The 20,300-nt window shown below is 43.3% G+C and overlaps 1 protein-coding gene across 4 annotated transcripts in view; it reads right to left on the minus strand.

Moving 5' to 3' along the window:
* Positions 1-2,250: 2,250 nt before the first annotated feature.
* Positions 2,251-20,300, minus strand: part of Eps8 (epidermal growth factor receptor pathway substrate 8) — a 172,736-nt gene continuing 154,686 nt past the window's right edge. For all 4 annotated transcript variants that reach the window (XM_036180598.1, XM_036180596.1, XM_036180597.1 and 1 more), the window contains 4 exons: positions 15,027-15,249; positions 7,979-8,159; positions 6,763-6,892; positions 2,251-3,692 (listed from right to left, as the gene is read on the minus strand). In XM_036180598.1, the coding sequence (XP_036036491.1) occupies positions 3,579-3,692; positions 6,763-6,892; positions 7,979-8,159; positions 15,027-15,249 (648 nt within the window). In that variant the 3' untranslated portion in view covers positions 2,251-3,578. The remainder of the gene's footprint in view (positions 3,693-6,762; positions 6,893-7,978; positions 8,160-15,026; positions 15,250-20,300) is intronic.

The following is a 20,300-nucleotide window of genomic DNA, read 5'->3' on the forward strand; positions in this document are numbered from 1 at the left end:
ATTTCTACTTCTGCATTTTTGGAACCAAAGTCCGCACTCTCCTCTGCCCCACAAGACCCAGTATCAACAGGCCAGAAGCCTCTCTTCAAACTTTTCTCCTCTAAGACAGGTGTTCACCTTACAATGCTGTTCTTCGGAGGTCAATTCCAAGTACCATGGGATGTTCTTTCTTGTAGCATGAATCTTAAAAGGACTAATTAATAAAAACAAATCTGGAGCCAGGTATTGGGGTGAATGCTGGAAGATCAGAGGAGCAGAACAAGCCACAGCCACCTCACCTTGCCAATTCCTCAGCTGATCTGTTTCCTCAGACTGGTAGCCTCTGAGTCCTCATCCAGAATGAATCTCAGCTGAACTGTTGATCAAAAGCCTAAAAGCTTAACCAGGCCTAGTTCCTTGTCCTCACACCTTAAATACCTTTCTGCTTCCTGCCATCACTTCCTGGGATTAAAGACTCGTGTTACCATGCCTGGCTGTTTCCAGTGTGGCTTGAACTCACAGAGATCCAGATGGATCTCTGCCTCTGGAATGCTAGGATTAAAGGCATGTGTGCCACCATTTTTTGGCTACTATATGTGGTGGCTGTTCTGTTCTCTGACCCCAGATAAATTTATTAGGGTGCACGGTATATTGGATAACACAATATCACCACACGTGCTTTCTTTCTTTTTCTTTCTCTTCCTTCCTTCCTTCCTTCCTTCCCTCCCTCCCTCCCTCCCTTCCTTCCTCTCTCTCTCTCTCTCTCTCTCTCTCTCTCTCTCTCTCTCTCTCTCTTTTCTTGGTTTTTCAAGACAGGGTTCTCCGTGTAGTTTTGGTGCCTGTCTTGGATCTTGCTTTGTAGACCAGGCTGGCCTTGAACTCACAGAGATCCATCTGGCTCTGCCTCCTGAGTGCTGGGATTAAGGGCATGCGCGCCACCACCGCCCAGCTGGGATGTGCTTTCTATGCCTCTGAGTGCAGATGAACACAGCTCTACCCTTTGAATCCTCCCCTGAGGTGTGGGATCTGCCTATAGCCCTCTCCGGAGTCTCAGGGCTCTCTCTTCCCCCCTCCTAATCAATAATTCATCCCCCTACATATTTTCAGATAACAGGGAAGGATAATTACACTGTGTTGGAAAAACTCTTAAGCTTTTTATTATTTATATGTAATTTCAAATACATACAGAAAAGGAAGCCAAGAGTCTACGTGTGCAGAAGCTGGAGCTAGACAGCTCTTTAGCCTACTCCTTTGTGATTTAGGGCTTTACCATGTGGCAGTTTGACAGGTTCTCTCCAAGAAATGAGAGGATTCTGAGATGAGGAGATGATCACGAACTTGCCTTGGTCTACTTCCCATCCCATCCCCATTACTGGGTCTCCACTCTGCAAGTGGCACATGACTGTTGGTGGCTGCCGCAGCAGCAGCAGCAGCAGCAACAGGTACACACCTTCACTTCCCTTTTCCTGACCTTGTGTAGCAGCCTCCTGAGAAGCCAAGCACCAGCTAAGTGGCATGCTCTCTTGAGGTGTACTCTCAAGGCTACTGTGAACCTTTCTATTGACTCATGGTTTCTGAAACCAGATCATCACTGGGACTATGCTGCTTGCTCTGTGGGCCCTTTCTTCAATTTTTTTCAGTGACATCTGAACACAAGCTCTGACAGGACTCTGCCTTCTAAATGTCCCCACTCTTCAGTGTCCTCTCGTCCTGATCCACAGAATCCTGTGATCATGGCTTCTCTGCTCCATTCCCTCTGCATCATAACATACAGGTATGAACCCCAGCAATTCTTTCTCTGTTGGATCTGCTACTTTCCAACCAGGTTACTCTAATATTTTGACTTTTATTTTGCTTCCCAGAGATTTTTTTTTTTTTTCAATGAAGTCAGGGTTTATGGAAAGTAAGAGATCTAAACTAATTCTCCTTTGTCATCTCACATCTGCTCGGGATAATGGGGAGACAGAGATGGACGGTGGAGGCTGCTAGTCCCTTTGACACCTTTGCAAACTTGGCCCCTAAGAAGTTGCTCAATGCTACTGCAGATTTTGAGATACAAATACACTTGGAGCAGTGACCAAAAAATGAATACAGTGTAAATGAGTTTTCATTCTTGTTAGCAACTATGACTTGATTATAGAAGGCATATATGATAACACGAGGGAGGCCATTTTCTATGCAGACAAACACTGAAGACTTCTTTCTGTTTATGTGGACCTCTGCTCTCATTCTGTTAATCCAAATGCCCAGCCAAAAAAGCAAACATCTTCGTGTTGATGAGATAGAAGCTATTTATTAATATACAGCAAATACTGTTTATTGCAGACTCTTTCCAGCTGACTCAAGTGAAAAAGGCACTATGAAAAATTAATGAGTCTAGATAATCTCTCTAAATGGATTTATGTTAAAATATACAACACTCTTACATAACATCTTCTTTATATATGTGAAATAATATTACATTTAATGACAAAATTGTGTTTCCAAAAATAACATTTGTTGAAGGTTAGCTATTTTTCTTCTCTCTGTCTAGATTCTTTCATGGGGTTAAAGTACATGTAAGTTAAGTGTCCCTTGTTACACACATAAAATGGCCCAATATCCTTCTACTACTTATCAATATTTATAACGGAGCCCTTCATTAGGCAAAATACTGCAATAAACATCAACGTGGGCTACTTGGTTTGATTGAGTGTAAGTGACCCCCACTTGTGCTTCCTCATATGTAATTACACAGCATACATAATAAGCAGAATATAAACTAAAACAAGGCATAAGCTATGCAAGATTTTGCGGCTGACAGAGCTTTGGGGAACAAAACGTCTTGAGAACGTATTATGGCTCCTATTTGCATGGTCAAGGTCTGGCTACATTGTACAGTTCATTCAAATGGGATTTTTTTTTAAACTGTTGGCATTAAGAACTTTGAATAAACCTAAATACACTGTCATTAGGTATGTCAGAGGAGAGATCTAAAGTGAGCAGAGGGTAGTCTCGCTGAGCCTCCTCCCTGGATGACAGGCATCTCAGTCACAGAAAGCTGAGTGGGCAGACTTAGTCATCAACGGCCATGGCTTTTCCTTGTTGCAACGAATACATTTTCCATTGTCAAAATAACCCGACACAGATCACCAAAGGAGGCTGAGATAATTAATGGAGCAAAGGGAAGTGTACCTTAGGAAAGTGGGGGGAAAATGTTTCCCAAGGTTAAAACAGTCTAATATTTATCTTTTTAATTTAAATTAACTTTAAAATTCTTTTAATTACACATGTTATTTGTTTATTTACCAATGGTGGTCAGAAGACAACCTGGAAAAGCTAGCTCTCTCCTTCTACCACGTAGGTCCAGGGACTTGAACTCAGGTCATTGGGCTTGGCAGCAAATACCTTTACTTGCTGAACATGATCACCTGCCCACTTCTCAGTTTTTAGTCAAAACAACGGTCAAAGAAGCAGGAAGGCCTCTGCTCACTCAGGCATCCACTGTTTCCCTTTATGGCGGTAATTTACATACACCAGGACACTGGATTTGACATTCCCTTCAAGGCTTCTTAAACAAAGCTTGTCCAACAATGCCAAGAATCATGGAGTTCAACAGATCAGTGGCTGCTCCCTTCATCAAAAGACTCCACCCCCGAGTCGCTGGCCGCAGCGCTGATCTTCTCCTGACGTCGACGCATGATTTCCTGTAACTCAGAGCTTCCGTTACTGTCCTGAAAAAGAAGCATGGAGCAGACAGGATAGTTACCCCCTTGTGTGTGTGCCGTGGCTGTACCCATCAAAGCAAAGTGCTCAGGGGCACAGTCCACTGTGGGTCCCCCACCTATTTCTTCAAGAAAGCAGGAACTTCTTCTCCCTATCAGTGAAATTTCTAGACTTGAGCAGCACATCACATGAATAACTAACTCTCTTAAGACAAGTCACCATCACTGACCGTGCCTTTCAATTTAACATAAAAACAGACCAATAATGCATGCAGAATGGTTTAGACTTGCCAATAGAAAGAGGTTCTATGTATAAGGAGTCAGATACCAAAGAATACTTTATATGCATGTATGTGTGACATGTGTGTTCAGGTACACATGTATAAGTGCACACATGCATGTAGAGGTCAGAAGTCAGTGTTACTGTCTTCTCAATCACTTTTCACATTATTATTTCTTTCTCTGTCCTTTGAGACAGGATTTTACTATATAGCCCAGGCTGCCCTGAAACTCATAAAGGCCCTTCTGCCTCTGCCTCTTGAGTACTAGGAATAAGGGGGTTCCCCCACACCTGGGATTAAAGGGGTGCCCCACCACACCTGGGATTAAAGGGATATTGTCATCACACCTGGGATTAAAGGGGTGCCTCACCATACCTGGGATTAAAGGGGTGCCCCACCACACCTGGTATTAAAGGGATATGTCATCACACCTGGGATTAAAGGGGTGCCCCTCCACACCTGGAATTATAGGGGTGCCCCTCCATACCTGAATTAAAGGGGTGCCTCACCACACTTGGGATTAAAGGGGTGCCCTACCACACCTGGCTCCACCTTAGTTTGAGATAGAATCTCAGACTCCACCTGAGGCTCACTGGTTGGCAGGCCTGGTGAGCCCCAGGAATCCTCCTGTTTCCGCCTCTCTGGGGCTCATGCAGCCACATCTACCTTTTACTTGGGCATTTGGGATCTGAACTAGATAGAGTCTTTATGATTACAACAAGCACTTGATCAAATGAACCATCTTTTCACACCTCCCAAAGAACTGTCTGTCAAGTAAGACACTCATTTCCATTTACAGATCTTCAAGGTGTCTTCAGAACACACTGTTTCCCTTCAGACAACTCATCCTGCCCTATGGATCTTGCCAGCTTCGCTCACCTCCCAGCTCTCCCTACAACATCCAGGTACTGTCTCCTCATTCCCTCTGGTGACTGAAGGCTCAGGGAACAAGTGGGGGTGTGGTGTGGTGAGTAACTCTGTGAAGAACTGGATCTGAGAAAACGGTGAGAGGGAGGTGGCCGAGGAGCACAAGGAAACCCAGCATCAGTTTTGCCTCAGTCAACTCCCAGAGGGCTTGGGAGCAGGAAGCAGGCAGGAGGGACAGACAGTAACAGGATGGCCCGGAAGGAAGGGATCTGGAAACTTTGGGGTACAGGATTTTCTAACATACCCTTGAGAAGTAATTTGTACATACTTAACAAGATTGGAAAGCATAACAGTAATAAAACTGCTTTGGGGAAGACATAATTCTTATTCATACTCCACATATGCAAAGCAATCATCAGACTTGAATATAAAACCTTTCAGATCAACGCTGTAGGAGAGAGTTCTCATGGTAATGGAATTTCACTTGATGGAGAATGGTTATAGGATTATACACATGAAGCTATTTTATCCTGAGTTACTTAACTGTTCAATTTACGTAATATACCTGGTAGGGAAAAATTAGCTATCAGCTTCATGTTGAATCCTATGTCCTTTTAATTGAGGCCAACTATAATTTTCACAAAACTATTAACTCTTACAGAGCCAACTTTGAAGAGGATAGCTTGAACACCTCCAGCTGAATAGATGTTCATTTACTCTTTAGCTGCTATGCAGACAGCCAAGACTAAATACCTCATGTAGCTGGGTATTTTCCCTTCTTTTAGATTTATTTTATTTATGTGTGTGTGTGTGTGTGTGTGTGTGTGTGTGAGAGAGAGAGAGAGAGAGAGAGAGAGAGAGAGAGAGAGAGAGAGAGAGAGAGAGAGAGAGGGAGGGAGAGAGAGAATATTATATATGCATGTGGAACGTTCAAACTCAGGTTTTCCTGTGTACATTCAGAGACCAGAAGAAGTGGCAGATGCCTCAGAACTGGAGTCAGAAGTATTTGTGGGCTGGCTGGCTGGTTAAATAGGTGCTGGGATTTGAACTCTGGTTGTCATGATTGCACACTCTTAACTGCTAAGCTGTCTCCTCATCCCACAGCCACACATTTTTAATGGCCTTCCTTAGTATTCCTGATAATTCTGTAGATGGATAACTAGGCTTAGGAAATGCATCCAGGACTTTGGTTTGTTGGAGAAAGGATCTCAAGAGGCTGGACAGTCCTCAAGGTCACTTTATAGCTGAGGCTGGCCTTGAAGTAAGCTATTTGCCTCCCCATATAAGGGCTGGCTTATGGATGTGCCACCACCATGCCCAGCCACAATTGGGATTTATGTATTTTTATTTTTACTTACATTTCTATGTATGTGGGCATATGCACATAGGTGGCCTTGGAGGCAAGGATATAGTGTCTAACTCCTGAAGTTGGTGTTACAAATGGTTATGTGTGACCTTTTGTGGGTGCTGGGAACAGAACTCAGGTTCTCCATATAAGCAGGGCATGTTCTTAATGTCTTGGCCATCTCTCCAGCACCCCACAACTACGGTTTTATTTATTTATTATACTGACATTTCCAAAACAAATAAAAATAAGAAAAATAGTCCTAGCTGCTCAGACAGTTACTCAACTCAGCTATGAATTTACTTTCTATTAGCAAAACTGAAGTTTTTACAGGAGTTCATGCAATAAAATGAGACCATTGTGCTTTTGTTAAAATGCTCAGCAATGAATCTCTAGTTGGACTGAAAGACAATCTTTCTGAAAATAGTTGCTGACAGTATCTAGTGGCAGGGATGGACAAACAGCCACATTTAATTCATCTCTTCGGTGAGGGGAAATTGACCAACATGGACACGAACATGGGTTCCAGAGCTGCTGGGCCACTCCTCACTCTCCTAACAGACACCAGCTCTGTCAAGAGTCTTACCTCCAAAGCAGCTTTCTGAACAGTGATTTGGCTGAAGACTCTGGCACCTTCAGGGCAGACGGACCTCAGTTCATCTTTATTGAGAGAAAAGAGCTGTGCTCCGTTCAGCACCCCAAGGCTATTGACAGTCCTGAAATGAAGAGCAGGAGGAAAGAAATTACCAGACTGTTGCCAATGTCAGCAAGAGAAAAGCTGCTGTTTCTTCTCTCTCCTTCAAGCTTTTGGCTGTGAGCCTTGCTTTAACAACTAAACCATCTCTCCAGTTCATCCATCCCCCCCTCTTTCTCTCTCATATCGATCATTTATCTATCTCTGTTTTTTTTTTAGTGTTCACTTGATTTCACTTCTGAGACAGAGTCTCATGTAGCCCAGGCTGGTTTAGAACTCTCTATGTAGCTCAGGCTGACCCTGAACTGCAGATCCTCCATCCACACCTCCCAAGTGCTGGGATGACAGGCATAAGCCATTATTGTGCAGTGCATATGCTTAAACAGCACTATAGTGCTGAGACAAAGAAATGCCAAGAGATATTCACGGCCATGACCAAGAGGTTCCTTGCACATAGAGTGGTTAGTGACGGAGCATCTCAAAGGATGCAGTAGGGTTTCTAATCATCAACTCCCTCAGGTTTCTGTAACCTGTCCCTAAGAGCAACAGAGAACTTTCCTGTAACATGGCAACTGACTAACAACTGCACTTTGTTGTCAATTATGCCAAGTGAGTGAGTTTCTAATCAAGAATCCTCAGCCATGTGCCATTCAAACATTTCATGGTACTGAATATACATGGAACATCTACAGACTTGTAGATCAGAGGTACATAACGCAGTAAAGAACTCTGATTTGCATCCTTTAGACACTCTACCCTGCAGCAAGAAGTCTTATGTTACACACCCTGCATGGTATGGCCTGCTAAGACCGTCATCTTATCCCACATAACTGATGAGAAAGAGTAAAATGCCAGCAGTCCTCACGGCTGGTAACAACTGTTCAAGAAACTAGTGAAGGATACAAACTACCATCTAGAAGACGGACTAGGATTAGTCATTTCTGTTTTCCCCAATTCTGCCTTTTTCCTCTTTGCTTTTAAATAGTTAGCCACTATTTCCTGACTACAGGACAAAGAATTCTGGGCTCTGACAACTTTTAAGAGTCATGGGTGGCACAGAAGTGCCAGCTGAGAAGAAGGCATGTGAGCCACACTCCAGGACACTCACACAGGGTTGAATCCTTTTGACTGCAGCCATGTCTTTACGTCCTCTGGTGTGGAGTCATAAGTAATATTGATCACTGGAACATTCTGCCGTGGCACGTGGAACTTCCTCTGTGCAGCGCTGCGCCCAATGGTGAGCCTCTGGAAGAGTTCATCCTGTACCTCTTCCATCTGAGACTTCCTTCCTGAACACCAAAAGGGAGCACACATGTTCAAAGATCTCTACCATCATGTCCCCCCTAGAACCTCATCCCTAATCATCCCCAGACCCCTGAGGGATTTGCAACCCAGGGTTCCTGCCACCTCCCCCTCACTTATACCTGACCTGGTATAAGCTGCATGATAAATTATTAAAGTGACCCTCTGGCCCTTCTCTTTGCTCAGTAGTCTCCACAGGCTGTGCCTGTGCCTGCTCAGCTGCGTGAGAGACTGCAGTTGAACACCTCATGTTTGATTAATGATCAGGATCCCTGCTAGGCTGTCCATGTTCCTGATGATCATTCTACACTGCTTTAAACCAGTGAGATCTCATCTGGGGACCTGTCTAGACATACTCCTGGTAGTCAAAGATGGGTGTGGTCAAGGGAGAAGGCTGCTGCTGTAATGCAGGTAGCATCATACAGTACCATGAAAACCTCCCGTAACAGATTGAGACCGTATATAATCATCTCTCCTCAGGCAACTATTTAATATCCATGGCATATTCTGTAGACCTCCAACCTATTTTGATCCTCATCCTAATGATCTCACTTCCTAACTTAGGAATAAAATAAAGTACATAAAAGAGAGCCTCCAAAATTGCACAGTGAGTTCCACAGCAGCCTGGTCTGCACAGTAGGACCCTGACTCAAAAGTAAGTAAATAACAATCTCGATAGGTTTCTCCAGTGGTTCTTCCTGTCAGTATTTGTTCTCATAGGCCGACTTCCTCCCTATCATCCTGGTGAGCCATGTTCCTCCTCAGCCTGCACTCTGTGTGCCCTAGACCCCGGGTTCAAGGCCTATTCTAACTCTTTGATGTAATTTCTCTCCTACTTATCCTGTGTTTTATCCATTTCCTCCCTCTTTCTTGATTCATTTCCTCCACATACAAATACACTCCTCTTTTAGTAATTTCTCTCCTTTTAAATCATGTTTTACTCCCAGCTGCTCCCCGCTTCTCTGCTGCCTTGTAAGCGGAAGTCCACCAGAATGGGCCTGTATCAGCTTCACCCAATCCTGCTCTTGTCTTATATTTTAGGGTCACTGCTTCTGTCTCTTTCTCTCTCCACTGTCCTCGAAATCCAGGAGCCAATTCCTTCCCAGCTGCCACCTCCTTTCGCCAATGCCCTCGTCAAGTGGTTCTGCCTTGATGCGCCTCCTTCCAGGGGCCTTGGAGCCTCTCTGCTCTCCGGCTTCCTCTGTCTCTCTGCCCTCTCTTTCTCAGCATTCTTCTCATTTGTTGAACTCAGTACTGGGGAAGCCCTACAGAGCCCCAACCTGGGACTGTTTCTTGGCTTGCTCTTCCCTCACCAACCACCATTGTGCCTCATCTGGACCATGTGAAATCTGATCATACAGAACTTGTTCCCCAGTCCTGGATGACTCAGAAGTCTAAATCTACTGTTTGCTTGTTAAATACATTCATCTGGTGTTCATATTCACACACGCCCAAAATGTACTTCAAAGGTAGCACATCCAAACCCACATCCTTGATCTCCTCAGTGTTCCGGGTTCATCGAGTCCATTGGCTTTTTTTACCCTTCGCCACTCTTTAATGGCAATTTCCTCTTTCCCTCTGTCCCAGAGCCACCCTGTGCCTCCCTTGACCTAGATTACATCGAGTCTACAAACAAGTCCCTTTCACCCCCACTTCCAAATGTGTGCCAAATCCTGCCTCTTCATTCCATCATTTGTCTCCAGCTTGGTCTGAGGCAGGAGCCTGCCAACAGGGCTCTGTTTCCATTGCCTATACCACCCTTGTCTCTTCACCCTCTGCTAATAGACCAGTCGAAGGGGTCCTTTCATATACTGCAGCTCCAGGGCTCCAAAGCACTGCTAGGAATGGTGCTGCCTGATGCCTGCCTCTCAGAAGCAAGATCTTTCTCTCCTCCAGAGCCCTACCCTAGCTGAAGTGGTGGTGTTTCCTTGAGCCTCTAAAGTTACTGGCCATTCCAGCCTCTTGCCTGGAAACACCACCACCACCACCTTCACCATACCCATGTGGCTCCTTTATCAGCTCCTTCTGATTCTCCAGCTCTATTTAAAATTGTAATTTCTTCCCCCAGAGCATTTCTAATCCATAAAGCTATGTCAGCCCCCAACTCTAGACCACTTTCTCAGGGATAGTTATTTTGTTCACCTGCTCTTCCATCAGAATGTGAGTCTGATGACAAACATGGTCTACTTGGCTTTATTCGCTCCTGTACCCAATCAGGACAGTGAGCCAATAAATGTGAATGAAAAAGGGATGTCTTCCGACCTCTCTAAGACCTGGACGCCATCATGTTACACCCATCATGTTACACCCAGGTCAGGAAATGGAGAACAAAGAGAAAGGATCTAAGTAGTGCTGTCAATTAGAGGTAGAAATTAGCTAGAACCACATGGTCTGACTTGTAGCCAGGTCTGGTCTATGTTCAGACCCCTGAAACTACTGTCGATGAACTGCCCCACCAACTTTCACTCTTAGCATGTGCTTATGAACGAGCATGGCATTATGAGAAAAATGGCAAAGAAATGAATATAATGGGAGGAGATAATATCTCAATGTATCAGAAATGCACGTATGCCTTTAGGTATACTGTTATCTGTTATTGTTTTCGAGATCAGAAGCGATATTATAATCCCATTAACTAATTAACTTGGCAAGTGGCAATGACTGGACAGCTGAGGGAGCTTTTGATGTCATTCTTAGAAAGTGTTTGGTGTCTCTGGAAAGCTAACTGTGAAACAATTAGCGTTAATAGAGTCTAATTTGTACTAGGGCCTCAAGTATGTAAGAAATGTTATTTTTAATTAGTTTATTCTTTGACCGTTTCCTACATGTATACAACACATTCTGTTCACATTCATCCCTCCACCCTGTCTTATCCTAGTCATCACTACCCCCCCACTCCTGCAGCCATTATACCTCAGGTCTTCTGATTTTGTTTTTGCTTTGCAACCCACTGGGTTTACCTAGGACCACTCACGTGGGCTTGAGGGTGAAGCCAGAGGAGCATTGGTAACTCAGCAGTGGTCACAGCTGTAAAGACAATGATTGTATCTCCCCAACAGCCATTACTGCCACAGCCTCTCGGAGAGAGGGCCCCTTCCCCATCTAGGGGAAGATGAAGAAATTAAAAGAGAAAGAGAAAGAGAAATGCAGGAAGAAAGAAGGGAAGGGCCACTGTTGATGGGTGTAAGTAGAACAGTGTCTGCACTTCAGGAGCTGACTCTTTAGTCACTGAATGTCTGTCTGCATGTAGGAAGTAAGTCTGTCTCAAAGTGAAAAGAAGAACCACTCCACCTTCTCACCCACTGAAGAACCACTCCACCTTCTCACCCACTGAAGAACCACTCCACCTTCTCACCCACTGAAGAACCACTGCACCTTCTCACCCACTGAAGAACCACTGCACCTTCTCACCCACTGAAGAACCACTGCACCTTCTCACCCACTGAAGAGGGCCACAAGTCCGGTGGCCTTCCTCAGGCATTACAAAGAAACCTCTTTCTAGAATGCTCCTGGGTTTTGGTTTCCACTTTCAATGTTCTTTCCTAACAACAAAGCAGACAAACATCACACCCCTTCCCACAGCGATGGCTCTGATTACAAAAGGTTGAGCTCAAGTCAAAGGAAGAAATGCAAAGCGAACTAACGAGTCAGCATCTTCAAAAGAGGCAAGAGGTGATGCTTTCTGGATCTCTGACCAACCAATCTGAATAGCTTACATGATGCCCGGCTCCAACAACCTCCAAGCAGCTCTTCTAAAGAGGGCATACGCCACTTCAGCAAAAGTGGCTTCTTTCCTTAGCCACTGGTTGTAAGTGTGTGTGTGTGTGTGTGTGTGTGTGTGTGTGTGTGTGTGTGTGTGTGTGAGAGAGAGAGAGAGAGAGAGAGAGAGAGAGAGAGAGAGAGAGAGAGAGAGATGCATGTGAACTTGGCTGTGATATTTGAGAGTGTACCTGTGTATGCTCCTATGCAGGGCATGGATCAGATGTCTTCTTCAATAACTCTCCAAATTATATTTTCAGACAGAGTTTCTCACTGAATGCTGTCAAGGCTGGATGGCCAGTGGGCTGAGGATCTGCCATCTGTGCCCTGAATGAAGCTGATGGTCATGCCTGGTTATCCACATTGGTGCTGGAAATCTGAACTCAGATCCTCACATTGCATGGAGACACTAACCAAACACATATCCCTGTCTTTTTAAAACAAATATTTGATGCCGTGGCCTTGTCTATGGCCATAATATTTGCATAAGTCCCTACTATCTAGGCCTTTTCATTTTATTTTTATCAGAAGTTTGGGGAATGAACAGAGAATGTAGTAGCAAGGAGCTTATCTTGAGAGGAACATGGACCTCAAAACATACACACTTAGTTATGCCATCTGCTAAATGACCATGAGACAGCCCTGATCTTTGTTCAGAAAAAAAAAATGCTCCAAAAATAAGCTATTGGGAAATATTCATTTTATACAAAAATAAATTTATTTAATGCCAAACTACACTCGAGATCTTTTCCAAGAGCAGTTATGAGAGTAAATTATGTTAAGGATACAAGCCCATGCGCTGAATTGGTAAGAGTGCTTCTACTTTACAGACCCTGTGACCTTTTCAGGCATGAGAAGCAGACTTGAAAGTGATGAGTCTCAATTATCAGGAGAGTTCGCTCTTGTATAAGAATTCAGACTATGCCTCTTCCCCACTAGGTTCTTGGGTTTCTTCAAGTGGGACAAAGAACAAGCCATTCCAGGACATGTGTTGTTCCAGAAGGGGCCTGGATGCCTCTGAACTCTGACCCCAGGCCTGGAACAGACTGCCACCGTGTCAGAGATCACTGGGCTGACGTGTCAGACAGAGATATGTGTAAACTTGTGGGAAGAAAGAAGAAAAGAACAGTTGTTTCTCAGAGGGAATGTTCCCCGGGGAAAAGAAATATATTCATAGAACTTTCCCATCTGAAAACTATTCCTCTGGTATCTTTGAAAAAGCTCACACATATTTTAAAAATTTAGTCGTATATTTAATTAGAGTTATACATAGTTCCACATTCATAAACAGTTATTTCTGACACAGAATTAGTTGCTTTTCCAAATTTTCATTTTCTTTTTATTATATTTTCTATTTATTTATTTACTGGTGTGTGTGTGTGTGTGTGTGTGTGTGTGTGTGTGTGTGTGTAGGTGTGAGATAAGAAGACAAAATAAGGGAGTTGATTCTCTCTCTTTGCCATGTACATCCCAGGGATTGAATTCAGGTCATGGCAAGCACCTTTTCCTATCTAATTAAGGAACATGACTAAATGTTCTAATGAAGTCAAACATGACTAAAAAGGTGATTTGAATCCCTCATACTTCAGGAGAAAAACAAATCCTGTATGTAATAAGCTTGTGGTTATTACATCTTGCCAATATTTCCATAGTAGCTAAAAGAGTAACACATTTGGGTCTCCACTGCATTTTTTTTCATTTTTGAGAATGATAATGAACGGGCACATGTAGCTATGACTCACTGGGGGGAAATGGCACTGAAAATTTAGGAATGTAGTTTGAACCTGAGCCTCTGGCCTACGATGTCAGCCATGAGATTAATAGTTGAATACAGGTAACTGGGTATCAGAGATGAGGTTCTGTAGGAAGAATAAGCTGCAGATCATTCCCTTTCTGACAACATGAATAGTATTGAGGGGAATGGAAACAGATGGATCATTTATAGTAAAAATAATTTATAAAGAGAGAAAAATACAGATCTTGGGAGGGGCCATGAGACAAAATGCTAGGTATGTTTTCCACACAACATGTCCACTTACCCTTCATAGACTTTTATCAAGCCTCAGATATAGGAAATGTCATTTTGGTTTTAGCTTTCCAAGTTTTCTATAATGAGTTATCATCAGGCAAATTGACTTATAATGCTTTAAAAACATTATTAGACATGAAGCAGATATGCATAATATATAAGGTACAGCAAAAAGTCTCAGAATTTACCTTTAGTGTTCAAAGTATCTACACAGTTCTGCCTCAGCAACAAAATAGATAATCCAAAGTTATCATAATGCCTTTAATTTTGTTTATTTTACTGTGGTTCTCATAAAAACCATCCTCATAAAAATCTAATTTAATTTGTGAAAACATGAAGTTCCAGTTGCATGAAATATGTTGGAAGCAAATTTGAGGTTGATGTTGGCAGGTGATTATGTAAAGCTGATGTGGTTCTGAATGTATCTGAGGATGGCAAGCACCAGGGAGAGGCCCAGGAGAAGGCTGGGGAGAGGAGGAGATGACAATGTCAGCAGCAGACACTTGCTGACTGCTTGCCCCCCTGGTCAAAATTAAGCAGTTTCCAAGCTCTGCACTGCTGATATCTCCAACTGCCTGCACAATGCAGGAATTGCCAAACATCCTCACTTCTGGTTAGATGTCAGTAGCTTGTGAGAACCAAAAAAAAAAAAAAAAAAAAAAAAAAACCCAAAAAACCAAAAAACTCCTCAAGGCAAGGAGAGGGAGATTAAGCAACACTCCACACACCTCCACTTGCAAGTACTTTGCACTAAATACTTTGCATGTATCATCTCAAATCTTCACACTTGTCCTAGGAAACACAGCTTTGGTTTCCTCCACTTTCCAGACACTAAAATACATAGAGGCTCATTGAAGCCTTGAAATATGCAGGTAGCAAGTCTGCATCGAACAGCTACATGCACAAACACACACCTTAGAGAGCTGAGAAAATGACCTGCTTCTCAGAGATACTCAGAGATCAAGAAGTCAGGAGGAAATATCCATGGAGTATAGGTGGCTATTATTTACACCTAACAATATTTAATATTGTCTGTGGAACTGGGCTTGGCCCCTAGGAGACTTACGGTCCACTGGGAGTTGTTTGTATCTCTGGCTGTCTCGCACGATGCTGCCCCCACTGTCGCTGGAGCTGCTGTTCTGGCGGGTGATGTTTGCTGGAACTTTGGGCACAGGAACGGGTGCTGGTGTGGAAGGTGGAAGGGGGACCGGGGCGGGGGCTGGTGTTGGAGGGGGTGATGGGGCAGAAGGAGCATCAGCTGCTCTTGGACCATATTCCATCCTTTGTTTCTACAAAGAAGACAATAAGTAACTTGAAATATGTATGTGTGAATATATATATATATATATATTCATTGAATATATCAATATATATGAATGAGGGTGTGTGTGTGAATGAACTTAGAATGGAAAATGATGTACAAATTGACAGGACATCATTGGATATTTATTTGTAAAGTTACCTGTGGTACCCTTATGAATGTAGGCAAATGTATGTACACTTTTAATCCAGTATGATATCACAGTTATTAAAACCATCTCTGAAGTACTCTACATATTTGTTCAAAGCCAGCATGTGAGTTAAAGAATGACAAGCTCAAACCAAGAGCAAATGATACCATAATAATATAGGACAAGAAAACTAGGTTTAGGCTTAAACTTACATAAGACTAGGGTGGGTTAAAAATACTCTCATTATTTTACAATTTAAATGAATAATTCCAATGGAGTTGAAAGTCAATAACATTAAGCACCACTTACTCCTTGCTTTAAATGTAGACTACAGTCAAAGGACTTTAAATCTGTTGTTTACAAGAGTTTTTAAAGGAGCACTGTGTTGACTTAGTGAATAAAGGGGCTATGCTTTTAGAATAAGGAAGGTTGTTAGAACGTTGTTATTAATTCTTTCATGGCTCAGCCCTTTCCACCACTATCTTCTTGCTAATTTACTCACATTAGAAATTTTCTTTGTTAAAAATGGGAAGACATAGGGTGGATGGTTTTAAGGATAGAGGTACAAACAGTCCTTCGGGGTGGGGACACAGATCCATGGTAGAGCATTTGCCCAACATGCAGAAGGCTTTGGTTCTGCCCTTGGGTCCACAAAATAGAAAAGAGGGGAAAAGGAACAGGAGGGGTGGGGGAGGGGAAGGCATGTGGGTGGGGATTTACAGTTTAAAAGGAAGATGTGGTAAACTATACAATTGGGCTATGATCAAACAATATTTGTGTATATTTCTTATTAAACACAATATCCACAGCTTTAAATATAGATCAAATAATCTAACAGATAACTACATGTAGAAGACTCTGAATTCTCGGAAGGCACATCTTTGCAGACTCAAAGATGCAAAGCTATGATAGAAGTGAAGTCTAAATACTGAACCATCACCATTCCAATTAAAATTTAAGGTTAGTGGATGCAATCCAAGAGATCCAAGAGAAAACCTTTTGGAAATCTGGGTCTTGCGTTAAGACAGTATTTACTTTTCACTTCTAAATTGGCCCAAATATAAGGCGACCTTGATTTTTAAGTGAGTCCTTCCAAATTTCCACAGAGATCAAAACCATAAAATACACACACCACACATTACTTTAAATTGTCACTCACAAAACAACACACTGACCACCAAGGTGCCTTCACAGGAAGAGACCTTAATATCTGTGGACAGCTTTGTGGGAAGGGACCCTTGGCCTTTGCTGCTGTTTCTTGAGGGCTATGACTCACTCACCAGCCGATGGTGAGGATGGGAGAGTAACATGCAGGGCTGGGCACAGCTGAAAGAGGGCTAGTTAGTGTTGCTACATACTGAGAGGAGCAAAGCAGTGAGCCAGAGGCAGGAGGAGGAGCCAGAGATGAACACGCAATGGCCACGAAATTCCACATGAGAGGAACAGATTTCTGTCCTCCCAGTGCCTGGTCCTAGAGACACTTCTAATATATTTCAGTAATAATGCTAGAAATCATTGCTGTGTTATTATAAACCCCACAAGATATTTCTCTTATATTTGGGCCAAAAAATATCTAAAGCAATCAAAACATAGCAAACATCACCAAAAGTACTACTTAGCACACACCAAAGCCATTTAATATACATGTTTTATTCCATAGACAAGTGTGTCCTTTAATGGTTTAAGGAAATCATGTCAATGTTTCGAAAGTGTTCAGAATTTAAATGATTATTTTTAAACCTTATGCCAAAAAAAAATAAAAAAAGCTATAAGCTCTCAGTGCCAGTATGATTCATTTTTTTCTTTCTGCTTCCACAAAAACAAGAAGAGCTCGTGTTTTTCTACCTCTGGAGTCATTCTGTGAGAAGCTCAAGGCACTGTGACCATGTCACAGTCAAGCCCAGCGGCAGGCTCACCGAGCATCGGGTCTCAGTGCATGCACCCACTCCTGCTGCACGAGGCGACAGCACATATTTACTTGCATATTTCCCTCTCCACCCAGTCTTTTCTGCCTGCCTCATGCCTTCAACCTCTGACTTGAAAAGGGAAAGAGGTCCAGACCCACAAATCAGTGTGGCTCACTCTGAAAGTTACTGAGTCATTACTGATGCCTAGAACCTCTGTTCTGAGCCCCTCCCATCATCTCTGATCCTCTCTACCTACTGGCCGATGCCTGTTCTTCCTTCATATTCCTACACTTGGCTCTTCTTGTTTGGAGGCACAGACCAATTGACTCCCAGCATACCTCTGGGCATGGGAGACTTTCTCGAGCATAGCTCATCTGGACCTTTTCTCCTGCCCTGAGGAGGCTGAGGCACCAATCCTATGAGGAAGCCTTCGTTTGGGCCTTTCCCAGGGATCACCACTGAGGTCTCCCAGTCCACAAACCTCTCCATTTATGGCAGCTGCATCACCTGGTGTGGACCCACTTCTGTGTAACACTGTCACGTCCTGAGTCCCAGCCATCATCTCTCAGGGATGCCAAGCTCGGCTATAAACAAAGCATCCCTGTGTGTTTCTCTGAAGGAAGTCAGAATGGCCCTGCCTCATAAGACATGTACTTTCCTCCTGACAATTACCTTGGGGTGAGTCACTTTTCTTTAGTAAGCAAAGCTGAGTAAAAATTCTCGGGCATTACAGTGATTCCTGGCTCATGCAAAGTCCTACTTCAGAGAGGAGATTATGCAAGTAAAACCCAAGCAAGGCACTGACAGAGAACTGTTCTTAAAACTTGTCTACGCTGAATTGTACTTTTTTCCCTTTAGAATTTGGCTTCTCTGCAGTTCTGCAATGAAAGCTGCACAGCTGGAATATTTGGAGGGTGTTAAGTCCAGAAACCAAATCCAAAAAAAATGATAGGAAGAATTGCCAGGAGGGAACGGATATGAGTTACCTCTGACAGCTCGCCAAGTAATTGCTATTAGGAGATGGAGCAAATCACATTAAATGAGAAAATTAACACAGGAGATGGCATTGAAAGAATATCAATTATAATTTACATTCAAGTAACAGAAAACACGAACAAACTGGATTTTTGACAGCAAAATTACCTACCCCCAAGTCAGCCAGCAAAGGAGTTTGTAAATACATAATTAATTCCCACACCTCTTTACTCATCTTCCAGCTCAACATGCAGAGTAAACAGCAGCATGGAGCCAGAATACCTCAGTAACAACTCTTGGCACATTAACGTTTTATGTGACGAGAATATGACACAAGTTCATGTTATTCACAGAATAAAGAACACTCTTAGAGTCAAACATACAAACATAGAGAAGTTGTGGTTACCAGGAATGGGGTGGTGGGCACAGAAAATGGGGGGGGCTAGGACAGGAAGTAGCAGATGTGGAGTGTGAACAGAGAAGCTGAATGTTCAGTACGAGGGTCACACTTGATAATGGTCAGTCAGAATCAGGTTTGCTAAATGAGTCAGCTACAGCTGCTCTGGGGAGCGTGGGTAGCTGTGTGAAATGTTATTCTACTACTTTTGTGATAATTTTAGTTTTTTTACTGTGTATGTACCCTTAACATTGTTTGTGTGTGTATGCATGTGTGTATGCATGTATATGTATACATACATTAAGTATACACTCACAAAAAATGTGCTTCTTAAATAAAAATGATAGCCATTCCTGTTTAAGAACCCTACCTCTAACTAATGATCCCTGATGGACCTCTGTAAATAATTGACAACAACCTTTAAGCACTATGTATGTATTTCAAGGAAGCCTGCCTGGCTGAAGAATATGAAGGTGATGTTAGCAAGGTGGCCATTTTCTGTCCAGCAGTATCAACATCTGGACAGAGCTTAAACGAGGCATGGATGAGATGGGCTACAATCGGTACTACTGGTGGTTTGACAGTCACCTCTAGGAAACAGTCCCACTGTCAGTTTCGGGCTCTTTACACATGTACCTAGAGGATAAGAGAATTTGCTGACACATAGCCAGACTTGTAGTTCACAGCCAAGCACTTGGCAGGTGAGAAAATCCAATTCCTTCTCTGAGGGCACACAGCTAGTGACAGAACCAAGGCCAGAGTCCTCATCAAACAGCAGCAGGAAAGGCGTTCCACATGATTCCCTAATAACCAAGAAATAGAGAGAAGGGGGGTGGTGGGTTCACAAGACCTGGAGGTGGTTGGACAGTGCTCATTATTTGATCCCCCGACCTCGGTGGAGTAAGAAAAACTATCGACTTAATAAACATGCAAACTCAGCATTTAAGAACATACAGAAGATTCTTTAGCCCAGCTGTGGCGGTCTTAGAAATAAGATCAGGAGAGGAAGTCATTGCTGCTCCTCACACAGCAGGGGAATCCATGGGAAGCAGTCTATCCAGGAGAGGGCCAGTGCTAGCCTGGGAATCAAGTGCAAAGTATCAAAGAACTTTCTGTGGCAGTAGATTCTGGAAGAACAGAAAGACCTGGGGCCGTCAGTGGCCCAGATAGGAGACTGAGAAGCCCTGGGGTTTCTACCTTTAAATGAAAGACAAGGCACTTTTCTGTGTCCTTCAAAAAGCATTGACTGCTCTCTCCTGTGGCCTCACTGAAACACACACACACACACACACATACACAATTACTTCTGTAAATTCTCTATCACATCTCTTCCTCTTTAATTTTTAAAATGCTGTCACAGCCATGGGGAGGAATCTGCTTTTAGCGAGCTGTTAAAACTCACTCCAAATGTGAGACTATTAAATAACCTTGACTCCCGGGGACTTCAGGGAACAACTCAACACCTAGTCCCTGCTGCTCCAGGTGTGAAGACAGCTGCTATCAGAACAGAATCCCAGACAAAGGGTTTGCGACAACAGACAATGCTGTCCTTGGGTTTTCACTAGGAACTGCCCCCCCCCCCCCCCCCCCCCCCCGCCCCAATCCTTCAG

The sequence above is a fragment of the Onychomys torridus genome, chromosome 3 (assembly GCF_903995425.1).
Source record: "Onychomys torridus chromosome 3, mOncTor1.1, whole genome shotgun sequence".
NCBI lineage: Eukaryota > Metazoa > Chordata > Mammalia > Rodentia > Cricetidae > Onychomys > Onychomys torridus.